The sequence below is a fragment of the Pteropus vampyrus genome, unplaced genomic scaffold (assembly GCF_000151845.1).
Source record: "Pteropus vampyrus isolate Shadow unplaced genomic scaffold, Pvam_2.0 Scaffold25, whole genome shotgun sequence".
Classification (NCBI taxonomy): domain Eukaryota; kingdom Metazoa; phylum Chordata; class Mammalia; order Chiroptera; family Pteropodidae; genus Pteropus; species Pteropus vampyrus.
This window is the reverse complement of record NW_011888806.1, coordinates 8571997-8592573: the sequence shown is the minus strand read 5'-3', so window position 1 is coordinate 8592573 and position 20577 is coordinate 8571997. Positions and strand designations below refer to the sequence as shown.

The window sequence follows — 20577 nt, the reverse complement described above, 5'->3', positions numbered from 1 at the left end:
AGGGGAACACAAACCTACTTCTGATGACAAGAGTGTGGGGAAAAAATTGGGCTCTGATCATAAGGTGGAAGGCACTAGTTCTTATATATAACTCATTTTAAATGAGTTTTTAAACCCAACCCTACTTTTCTATCTCTTCCCTGGGACGGGTGCTGCCTCTGTTGGGGTCTTCTGCAAGCAGCTTCTGATTGAGGGTGTGAAAGTGACATGTGATATATTCCCACTAAAACTCTACAAGAATGGGGAAGAGCAACTGGGAAGAAAGAAAAGGAGGCCAAGAAAGAGGAAATGAGCAAAGTCCTATGGAGAGTAATTTTAGTTCAACCCTATAGGAAGTCCTGGAGACACTACAGATCAAGGTTGTCAAATAGAAATATAAGACAAGCTACATATGTCACTTTAAATGTTGAAGTATTCACATTTAAAAAGGAGGTGAAATTAATTTTAATGTTTTATTGAACACTATACAAAAAGCATTATCACTTTAATGTGTAATCAGTAGAAATATTATTAACATTCTTCATACTAATTCTTTGAAATCCAGTCTGTATTTTACACTTTCAGCATCTCACAATATGGACTAGCCACATCTCAAGTGCTCAGGAGCCACATATATGAGCTATTGTATTGGACAAAACAGATCTAGGTGATTCCTCAGAGTTATGCTGATCAGGTTGAGGGAGCTGAATTATTTTCATCTTTTCCTTACTTAGTTAAGGGCAGCCCTTGGACATGTAATCTCAAGTACTCAAGGGTTCCTTACAGGCAGGCAACTGAGGTGAGTCCTTCTCTCCCAGCTTTAAGTTTTTAAATCTCAGGAAAAAATACCCTGACTGGCCTGATTTGGGTTTTGTGTCCATTTTTTAAATCAACTACAGAGGCCAAGAGAGTTAGCATCATAATTTGTCCTGCTGAGTCATGAGTTGATATAAGGAAGAAAAATAATTTTCCCTTTACCCTTGTGAGTTCTTAGCTGAGACACCTATAACAAAAGACAGATTAACAAGAGAAAAACCAAAAGAAAGTCGTTAACATGCGGGAGATACCCAAGTAAAAATGAATAACTCTCAGAGGTGGCTTTGAATTCAGGCTGAAATACCATCTTAATAGGGAAACAGAGAGAGGATGTAGGCCTCTTAGGGGAGAGTAAATCATTTGCAGGAAAGATAAATGGGCTCTTAGAAGAATAAATGGGAGGTGTAATAGTTTGTGACAAGGTTTGTCTTGTGGTGTCACTTCTAGTCTCCGCTCCAGTGATGAGAGTCAGTCCTCCCTGGTCGATGAAACTTCCAGGAAGGGGATTTATGACAACTGAGTTCCTTTTGAAGGATCTGTCTTTAAGTAGTTAGGAGTTCAGAGAAAGCTTCTCCCTGCATTTGCTCTTTTTCAAGTGCCCACAGCTCAAAATAATATGCCAAAATGACATATTTTGAAGTGACATCTCCTGAACTCCTACAGTCATATTTTGGGGTGGCATATCCTGCTCTCTTCACTAACCTGCAACTAAGAGTAAACAGAAAAAATTGAAGTCAGGAGCATAGTACAGATATAGTAACAGGACAATTATGTTATCTACACATCTATCTCAATGTGTGCCATTGTTGGCATTCAATTTTTTAAAAATAGTAGCATATTTTATTAGAAATCCACTATTTTATGCAGAATTACAGAGTCTGAGTTTAATTTTATACAAGTCAACACAGTTCGTAGTGTTTGAAAGACTCCATTATTCTCGGGACATGTGGATATATTTCCATCCTGAATCCAGGTTTATCTCATGAGCGGTGGTTCCTAGTGTTGGTTTTTTTGTTTGTTTGTTTTAAAGAAGTTTAAGGAAAAATAAGGTAATGTTTAGAAAACTAAGAAACACTAGGATTTCTAGGCAGTTCTAATACTCGTCCTTATGATTTCAGGGTTACTGTAGTTTCTTGGGATCCACTGTCCCTTTCAGAACTGCCTGCAGTCCAAAGCTCCCCACATATTTGAAGACTGAAGTGCATCTTGAAGTTTGAATTCTCATGGGAGTCCCCACAAACTTAAACTGTGACTCATTTATGACTCTTTTTTGATATGATTTTACATCCATCAAATGCCTCCGCAAGTCTTCAAGATTCCATCACAATCAAGGCAATTCACGAATGGGAATAAGTTCCTTAGGTTTCATTTAATTGTAAATAAATTTTTTATTTCCTTGAGAAAATTAGAGTGTACCAAGAATGAAGGTGCTGGAATCAAACTGTTTGGTGTCATATACCAGCCATACCACTACTTAATAGTGTGACTTTGGGCAAATTACTTTACTCCTTAAGTTCTCGGTTCCATCTTATGTGAAATAGGGATAATAACTGTACCTACTTCATAGTGTTGTTGTAATGATTTAACAGAATAATTCATGTGGATTTCTATTGACAGTACCTGTCACTTAGAAAGCATTTAATAAATGTTAACTAGCGGGCAAGAGAAGATGTAACATGGTTTGAGTTTCTCAGACTTCAACAGGAGGTAGTTTACTATATCCCTTCAATGGTATTCCATAACTCAACCATCTGAATTTTTATATTCTGATTCAACTTTTCTTACATATTATAAACTAGTAATGGTTAAGGATATGATTGTGAAGTAAATTTTCATAAAACTTAATGACACAAAGATGAACTTTCCTGGTGAATACTATAACAGGAACAGCCTTTTATTTCAAGTTGAAGACATTGCTTTATCCTTTCTCTCCAACCTTTCATTGTAGTTCCCATATTGATACAGAACTGGGTGAGTGGGAAGGAAGAAAATGTCTGGAAAATGGAGTACTTAGCTGCAAAACAATAGTTCAAACAAGAAGAGATGGAGAGAGTTAAACGATAAGTTTAAGATCCCTGCCCACTGACTGTAACAAGAGGCTTGAGAATAAGTTTAGATAAGTTCTAGAAAATAAATGTTTTTGCATAGTCTGACTGAATTATTAAACCCTCCCAATCAGTGCCAGCTTCGTAATTTGTGGGTCCTAGTGCAAAATGAGAATGTAGAGTTCCTTGTTCAAAAACAGAAGAAAAAGGAATATTAAAGGTATTAAAATCTAAAGCTTTTTCTTTTCTTCCACAATCTCTTTTTCAATTTGCCATGTTTTCTTACTTGCTGTTTAATGTTGTACTAAATAAAGAAAATCAGAATTTTTAATTATTAGCATGAACTTTACCATTCGTCTTTACATTGTGCGATGCCAGTTTTAAATGCAGATATAAGCTATTAATTTGTAAGCAAAATCATCGAAATTACGTGATTTATATTTTGCAGCTCTTATATGCGTGTGTATTTCATCCTTATCAGAATAGTGGAAACACTCCACAAAACTAACTCATCTGTTTTATTGCTACTTCTTGATACTTTCGTGTTCTACTAACATTCTAATTTTAGTCTAATGATAAGGAAGAACCGAAAGGAAAAGGAGTTATAGGTTGCCCTATCTTTCTTTTTCTTTCTATATCATTATTTTCAGCACGAGTGGTTGGCTAATACTGAGAAATGACAGGAGTAAGAAAAGGTGTGATAGGGTTCCTTGCTTATTTGTTTCTCAGAATGCACTGCCTTCTTTCTGTGTTGGAAGCCAAGTTCTGGTTCCTACGGAAAGTGTGGCCTCTGCGGACTATCAGTATCCTTGCTTACTCAGTCATAGATGTAACTTGTTTACTTTATGCTAGCTTTGAGTCTCATTGAACTCCCATATATCATGGATTTGATGGAATTTTGGCTCGTGGGGTACCTTGAACACTATATGTGAATAGGGTGGCAAGAAATAGCAGAAATATTGCATATATCTACCTTGCTCACACTATGGCTTCAGTGTTCCATCAAACTTCACTTACAAAACACAAGTTCAAAGATAAAGTTGTTAAGAATTTCAAGACAGAGACAGCAGAACATTAAACTAAGTATGGGGTCTTCTGAGAGCAGGGCCCTGTGCAGTCAACAACATTGGTCACAGACCCATGAAGCCACTCTGCCTGCCGTATATCTTTGGGTCAAACATCTCAAATTTCTTGCTGGGTGTGAAGAGACTGCTCATCGCCACCTCATAATTCTCTCCTTCCTTGGTAACAGAACTCCAATTTTATTTGGTGTTGTAAGGTGCTCAGCTAAATACATTTTCCAGCATCTTCTGCAGTTACTATACCCACTTGAGCAAGTTTTTGTTAATTAGATGTATGCAAAAGCATTGTACGGGTTTTATGGATAGCGGCCTTTTTTCTCCTTTTCAGTTGCTTGGAATAGAGTTGTGATAGTTAGAACTCCAGCAGATATCTTGGAACGTGAGATGACCTTGAAGATGGAAGTTTGGTTCTCAAATGAGGCAGACAAAAGGTGCCTGATTCCCTTGAAAAACCATGGAGCTGCCACATGAGCCCTTGGCTGCTTACCCCAGGATTTTTTATGCGTGAGAAAAATAAACTTGTATCATGTTAAACCATTATTATTTGGCAGTTTTATTTTATGCAGATGAAATTAATTCTAATTTACAGGGAATGCTCCACTAGTCACATAGATTAACAAATTAAGTTAAACAATGTTTTAAATACAAGAGTTAAGCAGTCCTCAGTTTGTTATTAACATGTTTAGAAGTCCCCGGCTTGAATGGCAACCATTTCTAAAATTCAAAGGCATTTTCCTCTTTCTACCAAGTTCAGGGCTATGTTCTGGAGCTCTGAGATGGCCGATAGACTCCAGAGAAATGCAGTATTTTGATATAATGTGTTATGGTGATGATATAGTAATAATACAATGAGTACAGCATTTTGTATCTTTAAAGTAATTTAAATACCAATATCTTGCAATGAGCATGGGAAAGAAAAATCATTAAAATCTGTGGATAATTACTAGACTACTTATAGAAAAGAGATGTTAACCATTAATCTACCAACCATAAAAATAGGTCATTTCCTAAGATTAAAGAGATTTGGTTGACAAATACTGCCATCTAGAGTTAAAAATCAAAACTACCATTTCTTATCTACAGGGAGACTAGTACTGGCTATCCTAATTGTCTTGTCCATTTGTGAAGAACCGCCAGATGACATTTGCAAGGGAGCCACCTGGAGGTAACTAGGATGGCAGTTGAAGGATCCTCATAAACCGAACTAATACATAGAGTGTGTTCCACTTCCCATCTGTCTAGTCTAAGGGCTGTCCTGGCTAAGTAACACAGAGGATCGACTCTGACCTCAGAAGCATGGAGGTTAAAGCAGAAGTGGGTCTAGGAAGAGGATGGCAGAGGAAAGCAATGAAATTGCAATGTCTCTAGTTCTTCTCAGATGTCTTTCCAACTGATCCTTAAGGACTGACCTCAGGCCTATTTACCCCGCTCCTAAATGATTTATTCTGTTTTTCCTCAACCCCGTGTGCTCCATAATGACCTTTTCTATGAGCCCTTCGTCTCTCTCACCCCCTTTCCAACATTGTTCTTACCTCACTTTGAGTCAGTGCTGTTTGGTGGAAAGAAGGTAGTGAAGGGAGGTGTGGTTTGGACCTGGGGTCCCCCATTTATCTTACTATTTTTCCTGAGAAAGTCACCTCAATTTTTTAAGACCCAAGTTGTTTATCTCTATGGACTATGTAATATGGACCTCAGGGAGTGGTTGCAAAGCTTAAGTGGGGAAATGTATGGTGAGAGAAACTGGCATGAGGTAGGTAGTTAGAAAATTTTATTTTCTTTCCCTTTTCTCATTCTCCTGTACTCCTTAAATAACCATTAGGAAAAAATTACTTAAAAGGAAAAATAAGCTATTTGTATGAGCTATTCGGTATAAATAACCTTCAACATATGATCTTAAGGCTAACATGACAGTCAATTTTGATCACTTGTCTATTTTTTACCTGAGTGTTCTCTGGGAAAGGGACGCTCATCAGACGTGGTTGTATGGTGGAAAGAAAAGCCAGGGGCTATTGGACTTAACCACCTGTAATTTGAGACCAATCACTTCCACTCTCTGATCCTAAATTCTTCATTTGTGATATAGGGACCATGTTCCCTCTCATGGCTTCCACTAAGCTTAAGAGGACACTGCAAGTAAAGTAGCTGGAAGGATTTTGTAAAGTCTAAAGTAAATACTAAAGTGAATGATAATTATTATATTTTGTTTGCTTTATGTTATTCCTATAGTGGACATTCAGTAAAAATTAAAAAACTATCTTAACGATGAACTTTACCTAATTAATTCACCTCATGGCCACTGAGTACCGATTAAATATCTCTTGAACATCCATCACCCACTTCTTTCAGCCAGGCACTATTTAGCATGCATTGTGTAAGAGACACTTTGCTAGAATTGGGTGAGGTTGCAAAGATGACTAGGGTCCCACACAGAGCTGGTTGGGCAAAGATGGAATGATATAGCAATACAGAGTGTAATTAGTATCATGTTGGAGAGTGTGTGTAGACTAAGGACATTCTTTCTTATAGGAGCCCAGAAAGGAATAATTGATGTGGAATCCAAGAAGTGCTTCACAGAGATAAGTCATTTAAGACATACAAATTTTTGTAAACAGAAATGGGATAAAGGAAATTCTAGGCAGAAGGTATAGAATGAATGAAGGCATGGATATGGAAAAAAGCAAGTAGGAAAAGGCAAGTTGTTTGTTGTGACAGTAGCCTCAGTGTGTGTGTGTGTGTGTGTGTGTGTGTGTGTGTGTGTGTGTGTGTGTGTGTGTTTGCACGCATGCACACATGCATGTGCATGTGACACATGTAATTGTTGGTGAAATGCAGCTGGAAAGATCAGTTATAAGCAGATCACGGAGGGCTTTAATATATACACAAAAGATTTTGTATGTATTTTTTCTGTAGAAATAAGACTACTACCATTAAAGAAGTTATACAATGTGATCAAAGCTGTGTTTCCTGCAAATAACACAAGAGAGAACAGAAAAAGATTGATTAGAGATGCCAGATATTAGAGATACAGACATCCGAGATGTTATTACAAAAGACCTGAATGAGGGTAGGTGTGGCAGAGATATAAAGTAGATAGAAAATGAAATGTTGCTGATATGAGTCTACATCCTTCAGCAGCTAATTGGTTAGGGGAAGTTTTATAATGGGGAGGGAATATAAAATGATTTAGAATTTTCTGGATATAATGGTTGTGAGGATGTGCTATTAATCAGAAAAGGACACTAGAGGAGAGATCAAGGACTAAAAACTATGTTATAATGGAAATTAAATAGGCTTTCTAGTCAAATTGACTAGTGTGAAAATCCTGCCACTTAGCATGCCATGTAACTTCAAGCAAATTACTAAAATTCACTGAATTTTGATTCCTTACTCACAAAATTAGCATAGAGATCTGCCAGGTGATTGATTGATTGACTCCCTCTCCTGGCATCCACAGTGGCTAGCTCAGGGATAGACATATGACCGAAACTCGGCCACGGAGGGCATCACAGCTAAAATCCAGGACTTTTGTGAGCAGATTCTCCACAGGGCATGAATCTGAGAGCTTTGTATAAAGTTTAGAACTGCTGCAACCCTCTTGCCACCTCAGAGGAGAGTCTGGAACTGTTTAATACACTGCATGGAGCGTGAAATATTTGATATACTACATGGAGCGTGAAGATGAAGTCTTCATAGCAAGAGGCAGAGTGAAAGGCAGAGAGAAATAGAGTCATTAGCACATTAAGTCCTTGTTGACAGCAGTTCCTGAAATCATCTATGTTGATGGGCTTTCAGTTATGTGACTGTCAGAAGATGCTAAGTTATGATCTCTGTGCAATAACAATCACCCTCTCAAAAAGCTCAGGGCCTCACAACAACAAAAAATCATTTCTCATTTATGCTACATAGATTAATTTCAACTGCTAAATTATTGTTTTTAATCTGAGACCCAGGACGATGGAGTAATCTCTATCTGGAAAATCACCAGGTGTTGTAATAAAGGAGAAAAAAAGAATAGAGAAAATAAGCACTGGCTTCTAAACCATCTGCCTAGAAGATGTATCCTGCTTGCATGTCATTGGCCAGAACAAATTCACATGTTCAAGCTTGATGCTATACAGTGGAGAGGGGCAGCAAAAATTTCTTTTAATAATAATAATAATGTAATCTACCAGTAAATTTCTCTTTTGCTTAAGTGCGCTTAGGTCATATTTTCTGTCATTTGCAACCAAAACAGTCTTCACTAAGAAAAGCAGATGAAAGAATTAAATTAGATATTTTATATAAAATAGTCAACACATGCAAAAGGTTCAATAAATGGGAACTACTATTTCCAAGTGCATGAACACAGGTGAATGGATAATTATATCTTTCTCAAGCAACAAAAGTATGGTCAACTTCTTTAATTTACATTTTATTTACTTATCTCACTAACATTTATTGAGTTTTTTTAATGTGGCAGACACTGTACTAGGTGGTGGGGACACAAAATGAGTATAATATATTTACATTTTAGGTCTCCAGTAGATTTTTTTTTTAAAGAAATAACTTAATATCCTGAGGGCTCAATGTCTTAGGATGATAATACCAAACTATTACAGTTTGTACCTGAGGAAAGCAATAAACATTTGGGAAATTTAGAAATTAGAAAATTTAGAAATTAGAAAAAGGTTACATATAGTATATGTGAAATGGAACCATAAGTATGACTGCAATTCATTTACTTACCACTCATCAAACCGTTTGTCCAATACATATTTATTAGTATCTACCATGTGCCAGGTGCTCGTAAGAGTGAAAAATAAATAACATTTATTCTCAACTTTAGAGAACTTAAAATGTGGTAGTAAAGTGAGGTGAGCTGAGAGTATACAAATGGATACTATAAAAGTAAAAATAAAACAATAATGCTGTTGATGACCAACATTGTCAAAGTCACCAATCACCTCCATTTTGCCAAATCTAAAGATCAATACTCAGCCCTTATCTGCTCCACCAACAGTTGACAAAGTTGATCGTTCCCTTATTCTTCACTTGTTTGGTGCACACCTGTCCTTCTAGTTTTCCTCCTAGGATTGGTCCTCTGTTATATGCTAGCCACACTCACCTCCTGATGATCTCAGTCAGCCATCTGGCTTTAAGTATTATCTCTACACTGATGACTGCCAAAAGTATGACTCCGCCCCGACTTTTCTCCACAACTCTAAAATCATTTATCTTATTGCCTCCTTGCATAACAAGCATCTCTCAGTTATTACCAGACTGGACTCCTGATCCAATCGCCCCAAAGTGGTGCTTCCCTCCCAGTTCTTCCTCCCGGTAAAGGGTAGCACCATTCACCCAGATCCTCAGGCGGACCTGTAATCCTAATCATTTTCCTTCTTTTCTCTCACTTCCAATTCATCCGCAAATCTGACTTTCACAACACCTTGAATGTGATCATTTCTTCTCTCCTTCCCTCTAGTATATCACCTTAGTCCCAGCATCATCCTTCTAATCTGGCCTCCTACAGCAGCCTCTCCAAACTGGCTTTTCTGCTTCCATTTTTGTTGTATTATTTTCTACGTGGCAATTGAGAATGATTCTTTTAAAATTAAGTTAGATCATGTCACTTTGTTCAAAATCTAATTGCTCCCTTGCAACCTCTGCCCTAAGACCATGACTCATTGCCTCATTTCTCATGTTCCTTCTGTTCTCTACTTAAATGTCAATTCATATCTTCCCTGATATTTTATCAAAAAATACTAGTTCCTTCTGCCCCCACTCTCTCTATTCCTTTAGTTTTTTTTTTTTTTTTCATGTTGCCACTTGACCTTATACTAAGTATTTATCTGTTTATAAGTAGGAGAATATAACCACAAGGAGGATTTTGCATTTCCAGTGCCAAAAAGTCTGAACGACGGTCGGCATTCTGATGCTTTTATTAAGCACTCTGGACGTTATTCTGACATTATGAATTGTCTATTAAATTGTTCTAACACATTAGATTTGCCGTACTACTGTTCGCATTTCATGAGGAACAGAATTGTTAAGCAACTAGTCCAAAGCCACACAGCTCACAATCGGCTTAGCTGGATTGTAAACCTCTTGAGTCCCTCTCTGCTCCTCAGCGCTTGGCGCGGTGTTTGAGCCCCAAAAGCCGTTATCGTCAGGCGGCGCCAGGGCAGCGCTTCTGGGGGCGAGGCCAACCGCAGTGAGAGACCAGGGTGGGGCTGGCCCACGTAGCCTCCGGGTTTCGGGAAATCAGCACACAGCCCATTAAGCCTTTGGAAGCCGGTCGAGGCGAAGCGGACAGACCGCGGCAGGCGGCGGGGCGCGCGAGCGGGATGTACTTCTGCTGGGGCAACGGGGGGCAGCTGCGCCGAGTACCGACGGGCGCGGGCGGCGCCGAGGTGCGGCAAGCGGCCTGCGGGGAGCGCCACTCGCTGCTGCTGCTGAGCGATGGCACCGTTCTCTCGTGCGGGGACAACACTCAGGGCCAGCTGGGCCGGAGGGGAAAGCCGCGCGAGGAGCGGCCAGGTAAGCGCCAGGACACAGGTGCGGGGCACCGGGCGGAGCAGGATGGGGCGTTGGGAGCCTTGGGTCCGCTGGGGCTACAGAAGATGGGAAACTGCTCGGCGCTGCCAGGGCGCAGCTGCAGCAGTTTCGTTTTCCAGACGCGCTAGGTTTGTTTCGGTTTCCAATTCCTCTTCAAAGAAAAACTGAAAGAGAAACTGTGAGCCAAGCTGAGCTGGACCGCTCTCTTCTGAACAGAGATGTGGTCTTGCCTTTCAGAGACCAAGCCTTGCCTTCTTGAATCTTTCTGGAACAGTGACCTTCCAAACGTGGTTTGTGGAATGGACACCTGTAACTCCTTCCGAAATAGCCTTTTTTTTTTTTAATTAAAAAATATATGTAATAGCATTTTTTACCATTATTAACTAGTGTAGAAACATAGGAAAGAAAATCACCAATAATTCCAACACCCAAATACAGCTTCTAATTTGATGCATTTCTTTTTTGCCTTTTTTCCTATAATATATTTAATCTTTATAAAATCATGTCATTATACGGTTTTGTATACTAACTATACAACTTTTTTTCACCAAACATAAATTGCATTTTCACCAAACATATTATAAATATATTGCCCTTTTAGTATGTAATTTCGAAAATACATTTTAAATTGTTGCATAAATTGTTCCAGGTTCTCAAAGTAAAATTTAATCCTTTTTTTGTGGAAATTAGTTTTTTTCTCATTAGGGGCTTTTATTCATAAGACTATGATTGACATTATTGTAGGAAAATATTTGACAAAATTTCCGATTACTTAGAATAAATTATAAGAGTTGCGTCTGGGAGGAGAAAACTTTTCCTCCACCCTTAGTTCTTGTCTTGAGGACCTGCAAAGTAAACTGACAAAGACAGATTAACAAGAGAAAAAGCATAAAATTTTATTACTATTTTATGTGCACAGGACTTCACAGAAAAGAAGTGAAACTCAAGGAGTGGTGAGATTCAAGGGCTTATATTGCAATTCTAACAAAAATAGGGAGTTTAGACTTTGAGGGATGATCAACCGTGTAGAAGTGACTTGGAAATATATAGTGAAAAACAACGGTTATTTTAGTAAAGGTTGTTGATGCAGACTCATCTCAGTGCCAGCTCTAGTGGTAAGAGTCACTCTCCGTGGTGTGGGAGAGGGGATACCTTCACATGGGAAATTTATGCCCTGCTTTTAGGTGGATATAGGAAAGACAGAGAACTCTTCCTGCATCTGTTGATTCTCAGTTGCCTTAAGGTCAAAATAATCCTTATACGAAAGTGGCGTATTTCAGGGTGGCATACCCTGATCCCCTGCAGGTAGAAGTGAGGCAAACATGATCCTTAATGCTAAATTGTTCTCCATAAAGGTGGTTACCAGTTTCTACCTCTTTGGGAAATTGTTTATTGTTGTATAGTTTGAAAGGCAATCATTGAAAAGAGTAAGTTCAGAAAGATTCATAAAAAAGAAAACTTAAGTGTTAACAAAAACTTTACTAGTAATGATGTACTTAACTGAAAACTTTTAATAATTTGGAGACAAACACTTTGGGAAAACAGTTTAGATTGGCTTGTAGGGAAATGTGATCAGGTTTTCATTTGTGGGCACATTTGGCCCATTTAGAGGCGTGTTACTACACTCTTCACTGTGAGAAGTTCTAGCATCTGCTTCTCAGTCATGAGACATGCTCCCTGCTTGTTTCCTTCTGAGCAAGGGATTCCCTGTTCTTACTGTTCAAGGCTGGGAAGACAGAAGAGTGGAGTGGAGGCGATCTCATCTTCTCTGTAGCCACCTTTATTTTGCTGGGTTTTGCTACCACCATCATAGAGAAACGGTAGCTCAAGTGCCAGAGTCCCTACAGTTTCCCCTCCTCCAAGATCTCCACCCTTTTAAATAGCAGTTATATTCCCATAAAGACAGCATAGCGCACATTGAGGTATTTCCTTCACACCTTTAGCATGGATTTTAGGCCTTGATTTAAAAAGCCATTGCAGGAGATGAGAAATCTGAGTGACCCTTCTTTTTGAAGGAAAGTACTATCTTATTAAACTTGCTGTAAATTAATAATCTGTGGGGTTTTTGTTTTGTTTTGTTTTTGTTCCCAAAGGACTAATTAAGGCACTGGAAACTCTACCCGTTGGTCTCGTGAGCTGTGGAAAGGAACATTCTCTGGCTGTCTGTCACAAAGGGAGGGTGTTCGCATGGGGAGCTGGTTCTGAAGGACAGCTGGGGATTGAAGAATGTAAGGAAAAAATTTTTACACCTAAGTAAGTATTCTAATTCATTTATTCATTCAGTAGTTTTGAGTTCCATGTGCCATGTACCATACAAGATACCGGGGTACAAAATGACTGTGGCAGACACAGCCCCTAACCTCAACCATTACAGTGTAGTGAGGGGAAAGAGGCTGAAAAAAAACTTTTAATATCAATTATTATTTAGAGTCCTAGAAAGTAGGGCACAGTGAAGTGAGAGAACATGTTATCCTTTGATCTTAATCTTATCTATTAGAAAGAACTTTATACCATTTGGACCTCTAGAGTTGGTACACAGATTAAAATGAAAACATTTGAGCTACTGAAGATACCAAAAGCGATCTTTTCTGAATTTCCCTATCTGACTAAAGTAGAGCCTCCTAATATTCAGCTGCCATTAACCCTCCTATGGTAGAAGTGAGGCAAACATGATCCTTAATTCAGCTACTGTGAAGACAGACTGACCAATCAGCATCAAAAAACCCAATGGAGCCTTCCATGCTCTCCTATCGAAGACCTGACCTCCGCTACCACCTTCCTGCTTTCTTAAGTTGACATATATAAGCCTTTACTCAGGCTATTCGATAAATTTTTTATTACTGGGAGCTCCTTTGTGTACATATAAATAAATCTTGTCTTTTCTCCTGTTAATCTATTGTCAATTAATTGCAGGTCCCCAATCACTGTACCCATATTGGAAAACTTTTTCTCCCAACATAACTTTTTGGCTTGTTATAAGTTAATGGGTCCTAATATTTTACTTAATAGAGTGGAAGAAAAAAATCATATCCTCACAAACAGCTTTCTAGTACAAATGATACAACAAGCAGTCTGAATTTTGTGTTCACGAATTACATGCTTTGGAAATGTTCAAAAGCATGTTTTTTTTTTAATACTAGGAAGTTACTTCTTGTTACTTCCTATGGCCATTAAATCGTGTGAGAAATCACTGTGGCTTTGGGGAATGAGCATTGAACTTGGAATGAAAAGATCAAGGTTTGAGTCTAGTTCTACAGTTTGATACATATTAGACCTCTTTGAGTTCTACTAGGTTCAGCCATATGAAATGCTGATAATTATGTTCTGACTCACAAAAATGGCAATTCAACTCAATGCTTTCTTTATTTCACAGGGCTTAAATTAGGTAATGTAGGTGACAGTGCTCTATAAATTCTAAAGCCCTGTGCTATATGTGTATGAAGAAATTTATTTTTCTTTTAGGCCATTAAATATAAGATAAAAGTTAGTCAAATAATGCATTAAAAGTCCAGTAAACATCATTTTCACATTATATACTGTTTTGGATTCTGCCCTATACATTTGTACATGTTGATATTATGTTAAAAACAGTTCAGAGCTTTAGAATAAAGGTACTACAGAGATATAAGACCATAAATTGTTTTCCTAGACCAAATGTTTTAAATATCTGTAGTCTGCTTGGTGATCCACTCTAAAAAAATGATTAATAGATTTTATATCATTTTTATTATAGGAAGATAAAAACCCTGACTGGTATAAAAATAATACAAGTTTCCTGTGGACATTACCATTCCTTGGCATTATCAGAAGGTAAAAAAGGCTTTTTGGATCTCCTAAGTGTCATTAAGAAGTTTTTTGTTTTTTTTTTTAATACAAATGATACCTATTGATTTTTAATACACTGGAGTTTATTTTAATGCATTTAGAAAATTTTAACTCTCCAAATTTCATAAGATGTTTTGTTCTTCATATTCTCTCCACCGCCCCCCCCCCCATTTTCTTTGTCTTTATTATACTCCAAGTAGTGCCTAATTCATATCGCCATAAAGAACCATCTCTGTTTACATGACGTGATTGGCTGACGCTCAGAATGCAGTAGTGGCTTCATTTCCAGCACTTTGCCCAGTATGCTGAGTGGCTTGTCTATACTAGTAAAGTCAGACAAAGGCCTATTTGTCTTTTTTACTTAGATCAAAGAAAGAAAAGTCAAGATGGCACAATTGTGGCTCTATACTTTTTCTACCAACATCCCCCATCTTTTGTCCATCTTCAGGCCAAATTTCTCAATGGAGTCTCTTAGGTTCAGTACCTGGGGATCTACAAATTTAACAAAAGACAGTTTACTAAAAGAAAAGGCACACAATTTTTATTGATAATTTCCATGCATGAGAGTTCACAGAAAAGAAACTCAAGAAGTAGTTAGATTTTGGGGCTTATATATCATTTTAACAAAGGATAGGAGGTTTGGACCAGGAGAGATAAATTATAAGAAAGTGACTTGGAAATGTGGGGGAGAAACCAATGGAAGATAAGGGTTATTTTAGTAAGGGTTGTTTATGCAGACTCATGTCAATGCTAACTCTCCATCTCTGGTCATGAGTCCCTCTCCCATTCTGGGTACAGGAGAGGAGGATATCTTCGCAAGGGAAATTTATGCCTTGCTTTTGGGTGGATTAAGGGAGAGTGGAGAATTCTTTCTGAATCTGTTGATTCTCAGTTACCTTCAGCTCAAAATAACCCTTACCCAAAGTGTCATATTCTTATTCCCTTCAAGAAATGTCTGATATTTGCATGTCCCTCAGGTGGTTTCTCATGCATAATTGCAACTGTGCCACAGGGGCCATGGACAGCCAACATTTCTTGGTTGCATTCTGTGTTCCAGCTACTCTGTTAAATGGTTTACATGTGTTGTCTCGTGTACTAAAACGCAGAAGGACATTTGGGCTCCAAGACTTTCAATAATTTGCCTAATGTCACACACTAAGAAACAGAAGAGGTGAAATTTGAATCTATACTTGTTTATATCCCAACCCTAAAACCTTAATCACTGTACCACACAGGCTATGCAAGCAGGACAATCCCATGGCTATAGTGTGATTCCTTCTACCTACCATTTCTAGCTATTTGATATAAAGTAAGTTATTTAATTTTGCTGAATCTCAGTTTTCTCACCTATAGGAACATGGATGCCTAACTTAAAAGTTCTTTAGAAGATTCAGTGAGAGAAGGTACACAATATATCCTGTACAGTCCACAGCAGATAGCATAGGGGTATAATAAATATTAGTTTCTTTTCCTGCTTTACTTTCCTTCTTATTTTTTAAAATTACAAACTTTTTATTTATATTTTTTATCAAGGTAAAACTGACATACAACATTATACAGTGTCAGATATACAACATAATGATTCGATAGTTGTATATACTGCGAAATGATCACCACAATAAGTCCAGTTAACATCTGTCACCAAACGTAGTTACAGAATTTTTTTTCTTGTAATGAGAACTTTTAAGATTTACTCTCTTAGCAACTTTCAAATATGCATTACAGTATTATTTGACTTGTCATGCTATACATTAAATCCCCATGACCTATTTATTTATAACTGGAAGTTTGTACCTTTTGACTCCCTTCACCATTTTGCCCTCCCCTTGCTCCTGCCCCGGGCAATAACCAATCTCTTCTTGGTATCTATGAGCTTTTTTTTTTTTTTTTTTTTTAAGATTCCACATATAAGTGAAATCATATAGTATTTGTCTTTCTTTGACTTATTTCATTTAGCACATTGCCCTCAAAGTGCATCCATGTTGCCATGAATGGTCTTTCCTCTTGATTATTGAAATGATTTGAATTATTTCTCTGGACTATTGATTTGTTTTTGCATTGGTCTGGAATGTTAAGGCTATGTAGAGTCCAGCACTGAATACATTTGCTATGGTGACCTTCATGAGAGTTTGACATTTTCCAGTACACTCTCAAAAATTATTTTCAGTAGTAGACATAGAGTGGTTCACAGTAAAAATCAGATATAATAACACAAAAATCTGAGATGTGTTGGCATTTCTCTGGCTCAATAATTAATCATTAGAAAAGCATGATTTTTAACCTAATATTAATTATCTATCTCTGGTCAAATTCAATATAAAATGTTGTTTTTTCTCCCTCGGAGAGTCAATCCACAAGTATTTATCAAGTGCCTACAATGTTTCCAGCAAAGAGAATATAGCAGTGAACAAACTTAAGACACTGCTTTCATGGAGTTTATATTCTGAAAGAAAGTAGAGAAACTGAAACTTAAACACACAAATACTTACATGATATAACAGATAGAGATAAGGATGCGAATAAAAGTGAAGCAGGGTAGGAGGACAGAGAGCAAATACCTGGGTGGAGGAAAGGGGTCTTTCTGTTTATAGAAGAGGTCAGAGAAGCTATCTCTTATAAGGCGACATGTGAACAGAGATCAAAAGGAATGGAGGGACACATGATGCTGAGGGACACAATGATCCAGAAACAAAGGCCATGAGGTAGAGGGCACGCCCACTAGTGTGCTCAGCAACAGAAGGAGATCTGGAGAGAAATGAGCAAGGAGGAAGTGAAGTCTGAGAAGTGGTCATGGGGAGTACCGGGGATGTAAGGCTTGTGAGCTGTTGGTAAGAATCAGCCTTTTATTGAGTAGGATACCAAACTCTCGAAGGCTTCGATCTGACTTATATTTTTAAAAGATCACCCTTGCTGCTTTTCGGAGAACAGACTGCTGGGGGCAAAGGTAGAATCTGGGAGCCTAGTGAAGTGCTGTTGTAATTCTCCAGGACAGAAATGATGGCGACTTGGCTCCTAAGGTGGTAGCAGTGGGGAGGTGAGAAGTAGTTAGATTCTAGATTAACTATGAAGTGTTAGGATCTGCTGGGTTGAAGGGTATAAATGAAAAAGAGGAGTCAAGGATGATTCTGAGCTTTTTGGCCTGAGCACTTGAAATAACATGGTTGCTCTTTAACTGGAAGGAGAAGAGGAGTGGATGTTGTTAGAAGAGACTCATAAAGATGATCTTGACCGTCCTCCTTGCCTTTAGTCAGAATACTTTAACCTCTTTTATCCCTGTTTTATTATTTCAAGATTTTTAGAATTAGGGTGGTGGTTTCTACTTGAATTTGGTATTCCATTGTGCGTGCAAGTCTCAATTGCTCTTCTGTATTTTTGCAGATGGCCAAGTGTATTCATGGGGAAAGAATAGCCAAGGTCAGCTGGGCTTGGGGAAGGAGTTCCCCTCTCAAGCCAGCCCACAGTGGGTGAGGTCCCTGGAGGGGATCCCTCTGGCTCAGGTTGCTGCAGGAGGAGCCCACAGCTTTGCCCTGTCTCTCTCTGGTACTTCATTTGGCTGGGGAAGCAACAACACAGGGCAGCTGGCCCTCAGTGGAAATAATACCCCAGGTAAGGAGATAGTTTTATTCTTGCAGTAAATCATTATTTTTTCTGGTTGGAAGACCAACTTTGCAAAGGGCAGTCTCGTTTTGAACAGTGGTTCCCAAATTTTTTGACGCATTATAATCACCTAGAGGCTTTATTAATTTTTGATTGCTGCTGTAACAAATTACCACAAACTTAGTGGCTTAAAACAACACAGATTTTTTATCTTATTGTTTTGGTGGTCTGAAGTCAGGTGCAGGTCTCACTGAGCTAAATCAAAATGTCTGCAAGGCTCTGTTTTTTTCTGAAGGGTCTAGGATAGAAACCATTTTCTTGCCTTTTCTATCTTCTAAGGGTCACCTGCAATCCTTCACTCAATCCCCTTTCTTCTTCAGAGCCGGCGATGACTGGTTAACTCTTTCTCCAGTCACATTACTCTGACATTGATTCTTCTACCCCTCTTTTCTTCAGTTAAAGGACCCTTGTGATCTCCCTATTGTAAGGTCAACTGATTAGCAACTTGAATTCCATCTGTTTCCTTAACTTCCCCTTTGACATGTACCCTAATATATTCGCAGGCTCCAGGAAAAGGACATGGACATCTCTAGGAGGCCATTATTCTGTCTACCATTAGAGCATTTACAAATCTCAGTGCCCAGGTTGGACCCTATACCAATTAAATCAGAATGTCTGGGGATGGAATCCAAGTATCAGTCATTAACAAAGATCCCATGGGCGATTCTGATGTGCAGCAAAGTTTGGGAACCACTGGATTAGAAGCCTGCTAGTAGTAGGGGAAACAACCAGTTCCTCTAGCAACCTTTAAACAAATTTATTGTGAAGTTTTCCAATGGACCCCATCCTCCTCTGATCAATTCTTTACATTTGGCTAACATGTATTTAGCATATGTTAAGTGCTAGTACCAAGCTGAGTACTTATACCTCATTTCATTTAACTCTCAACATAAGTAGGTCTTTTTATTTTCTCAATTATTATTGCATATTTGTAGAACACTTACTGTGTGGCAGAAATGAATACAACATGATGGTAGCATTATTGGGATGAGAATCTTAAAGCTTAGCTTTCTAGGGCAGTAGACTTAGGAATTCCAGAAGCTTAAATAGTTTCCAGAAATAAATGCTAAATGCTTTTTCTTTTCTAAAGCAGAGCTTTCCTTCTGTTTTATACCTCTGATTATCTTTTCACTTAAAAATTATAATGAATTATAATAAAAATATTAAAAAGTATAAAAAATTTAAGAACTCATGCTATCTGAGCCTACTTCTTATAATCTAGAGATTCTGCTTTCTTTCAACAGTACAAAGATACAAGCCTCATTCAATTGGTGCACTGAAGAGTCTAGATGTGATTTATATCAGCTGTGGTTATGAACATACTGCAGTGCTTACCCAGGTAATCCAAAATGTCTTGCTATTCTTTTAAATCCCAGAGAAATGTTACCATAACGTACCTTGTACTGATTATTGATGAAAGCAATATGTGGATCAATCTCTCAAGACATTCATTTAGTGTATAAATGTTTAAGAGAAGAAGTTAACCCAATATAAACCATGAAATTTTGAAGATCCTATAATAAAAGCTAATATCATTTTTAGGTTATGTTTTTAGATACAGATTAAATTAGGTTAATATAAGAGCTAATCCTTTTAGCAATTATTCATAATGTGATTCTATAGATGAAAGTTATTACAGGAGCAACAAAGTAATTTTTACAGTTTTCAATAACCCCTATTACAGACTAGAATATACTTTGTTCAGTTTCTTGCAAGGCACAGATACAAGCTGGCTTCCTGAATGTTTTCTTCCTTTTCTTATACTAGCCACATAGTATATTCCAATGTGATGGATTTGCTCCATTGCCATAAGGAATAGACTTGAAAACTATGTAGATGAAATGTTTATTTAAAAACTATATATCTAAAATAACTTTTATTACTTATTTTAAAAGCATGTTTGGAATATATTATTCTTAGCTGGCAAGAGAAAGCTAGAGTTAATTTAATCAAGAATCATCTTTTGAAGATATCTTGAGACAAATGAAAATGAAAACACAATGACCCCAAATCTATAAGACACAGTCAAAGTAGTTCTAAAAGAGAAATTCCTAGCAATACAAGCCTACTTCAAGAAACAAGAAAAATCTCAAATAAACAACTTAACCTAAAGGAACTATAAAAAGAGGAACAAACAAAGCCCAAAGTAAGTACAAAGAAGGAAATAATAAAGGTCAGAGTGGAAATAAACAAAATAGAGACTAAAACAAAACAAAACAAAAGATCAATGAAATCAAGAGCTGATTCTTTGAAAAGGTAAGCAAAATTGATAAACCTTTAGCCAGACTCATCAAGAAAAGAGAACACTCAAATAAATAAAATCAGAAGTGAAAGAGTAGAAGTGACAGCCAACACCACAGAAATACAAAGGATTATAAGAAAATACTATGAATAATTATAAGCCAACACATTAGACAACCTAGAATACATGGATGAATTCCTAAAAACATACAATCTTCTAAGACTAAATCAGGAAGAAACAAAAAATCTGAACAGACCAATAACTACCAACAAAATTGAATCAGTAATCAAAAACTACCAACAAGCAAAAGTCCTGGACCAGATAGCTTCACAGGTGAATTTTACCGAACATTCAAAGAAGAATTAATACCTATAATTCTCAACTATTCCAAAAATTT

At 37.6% G+C, this 20577-nt stretch overlaps 1 protein-coding gene across 1 annotated transcript in view; it reads left to right on the top strand.

The window, feature by feature from the left end:
• Positions 1–10094: 10094 nt before the first annotated feature.
• The window catches only part of LOC105289566, an 84846-nt gene continuing 74363 nt past the window's right edge, over positions 10095–20577 (top strand). Inside the window, exons 1-5 of the mRNA XM_011356307.2 lie at positions 10095–10438; positions 12550–12709; positions 14190–14266; positions 17660–17887; positions 19183–19277. Of these exons, the coding sequence (XP_011354609.2) occupies positions 10246–10438; positions 12550–12709; positions 14190–14266; positions 17660–17887; positions 19183–19277 (753 nt within the window). The 5' untranslated portion in view covers positions 10095–10245. The remainder of the gene's footprint in view (positions 10439–12549; positions 12710–14189; positions 14267–17659; positions 17888–19182; positions 19278–20577) is intronic.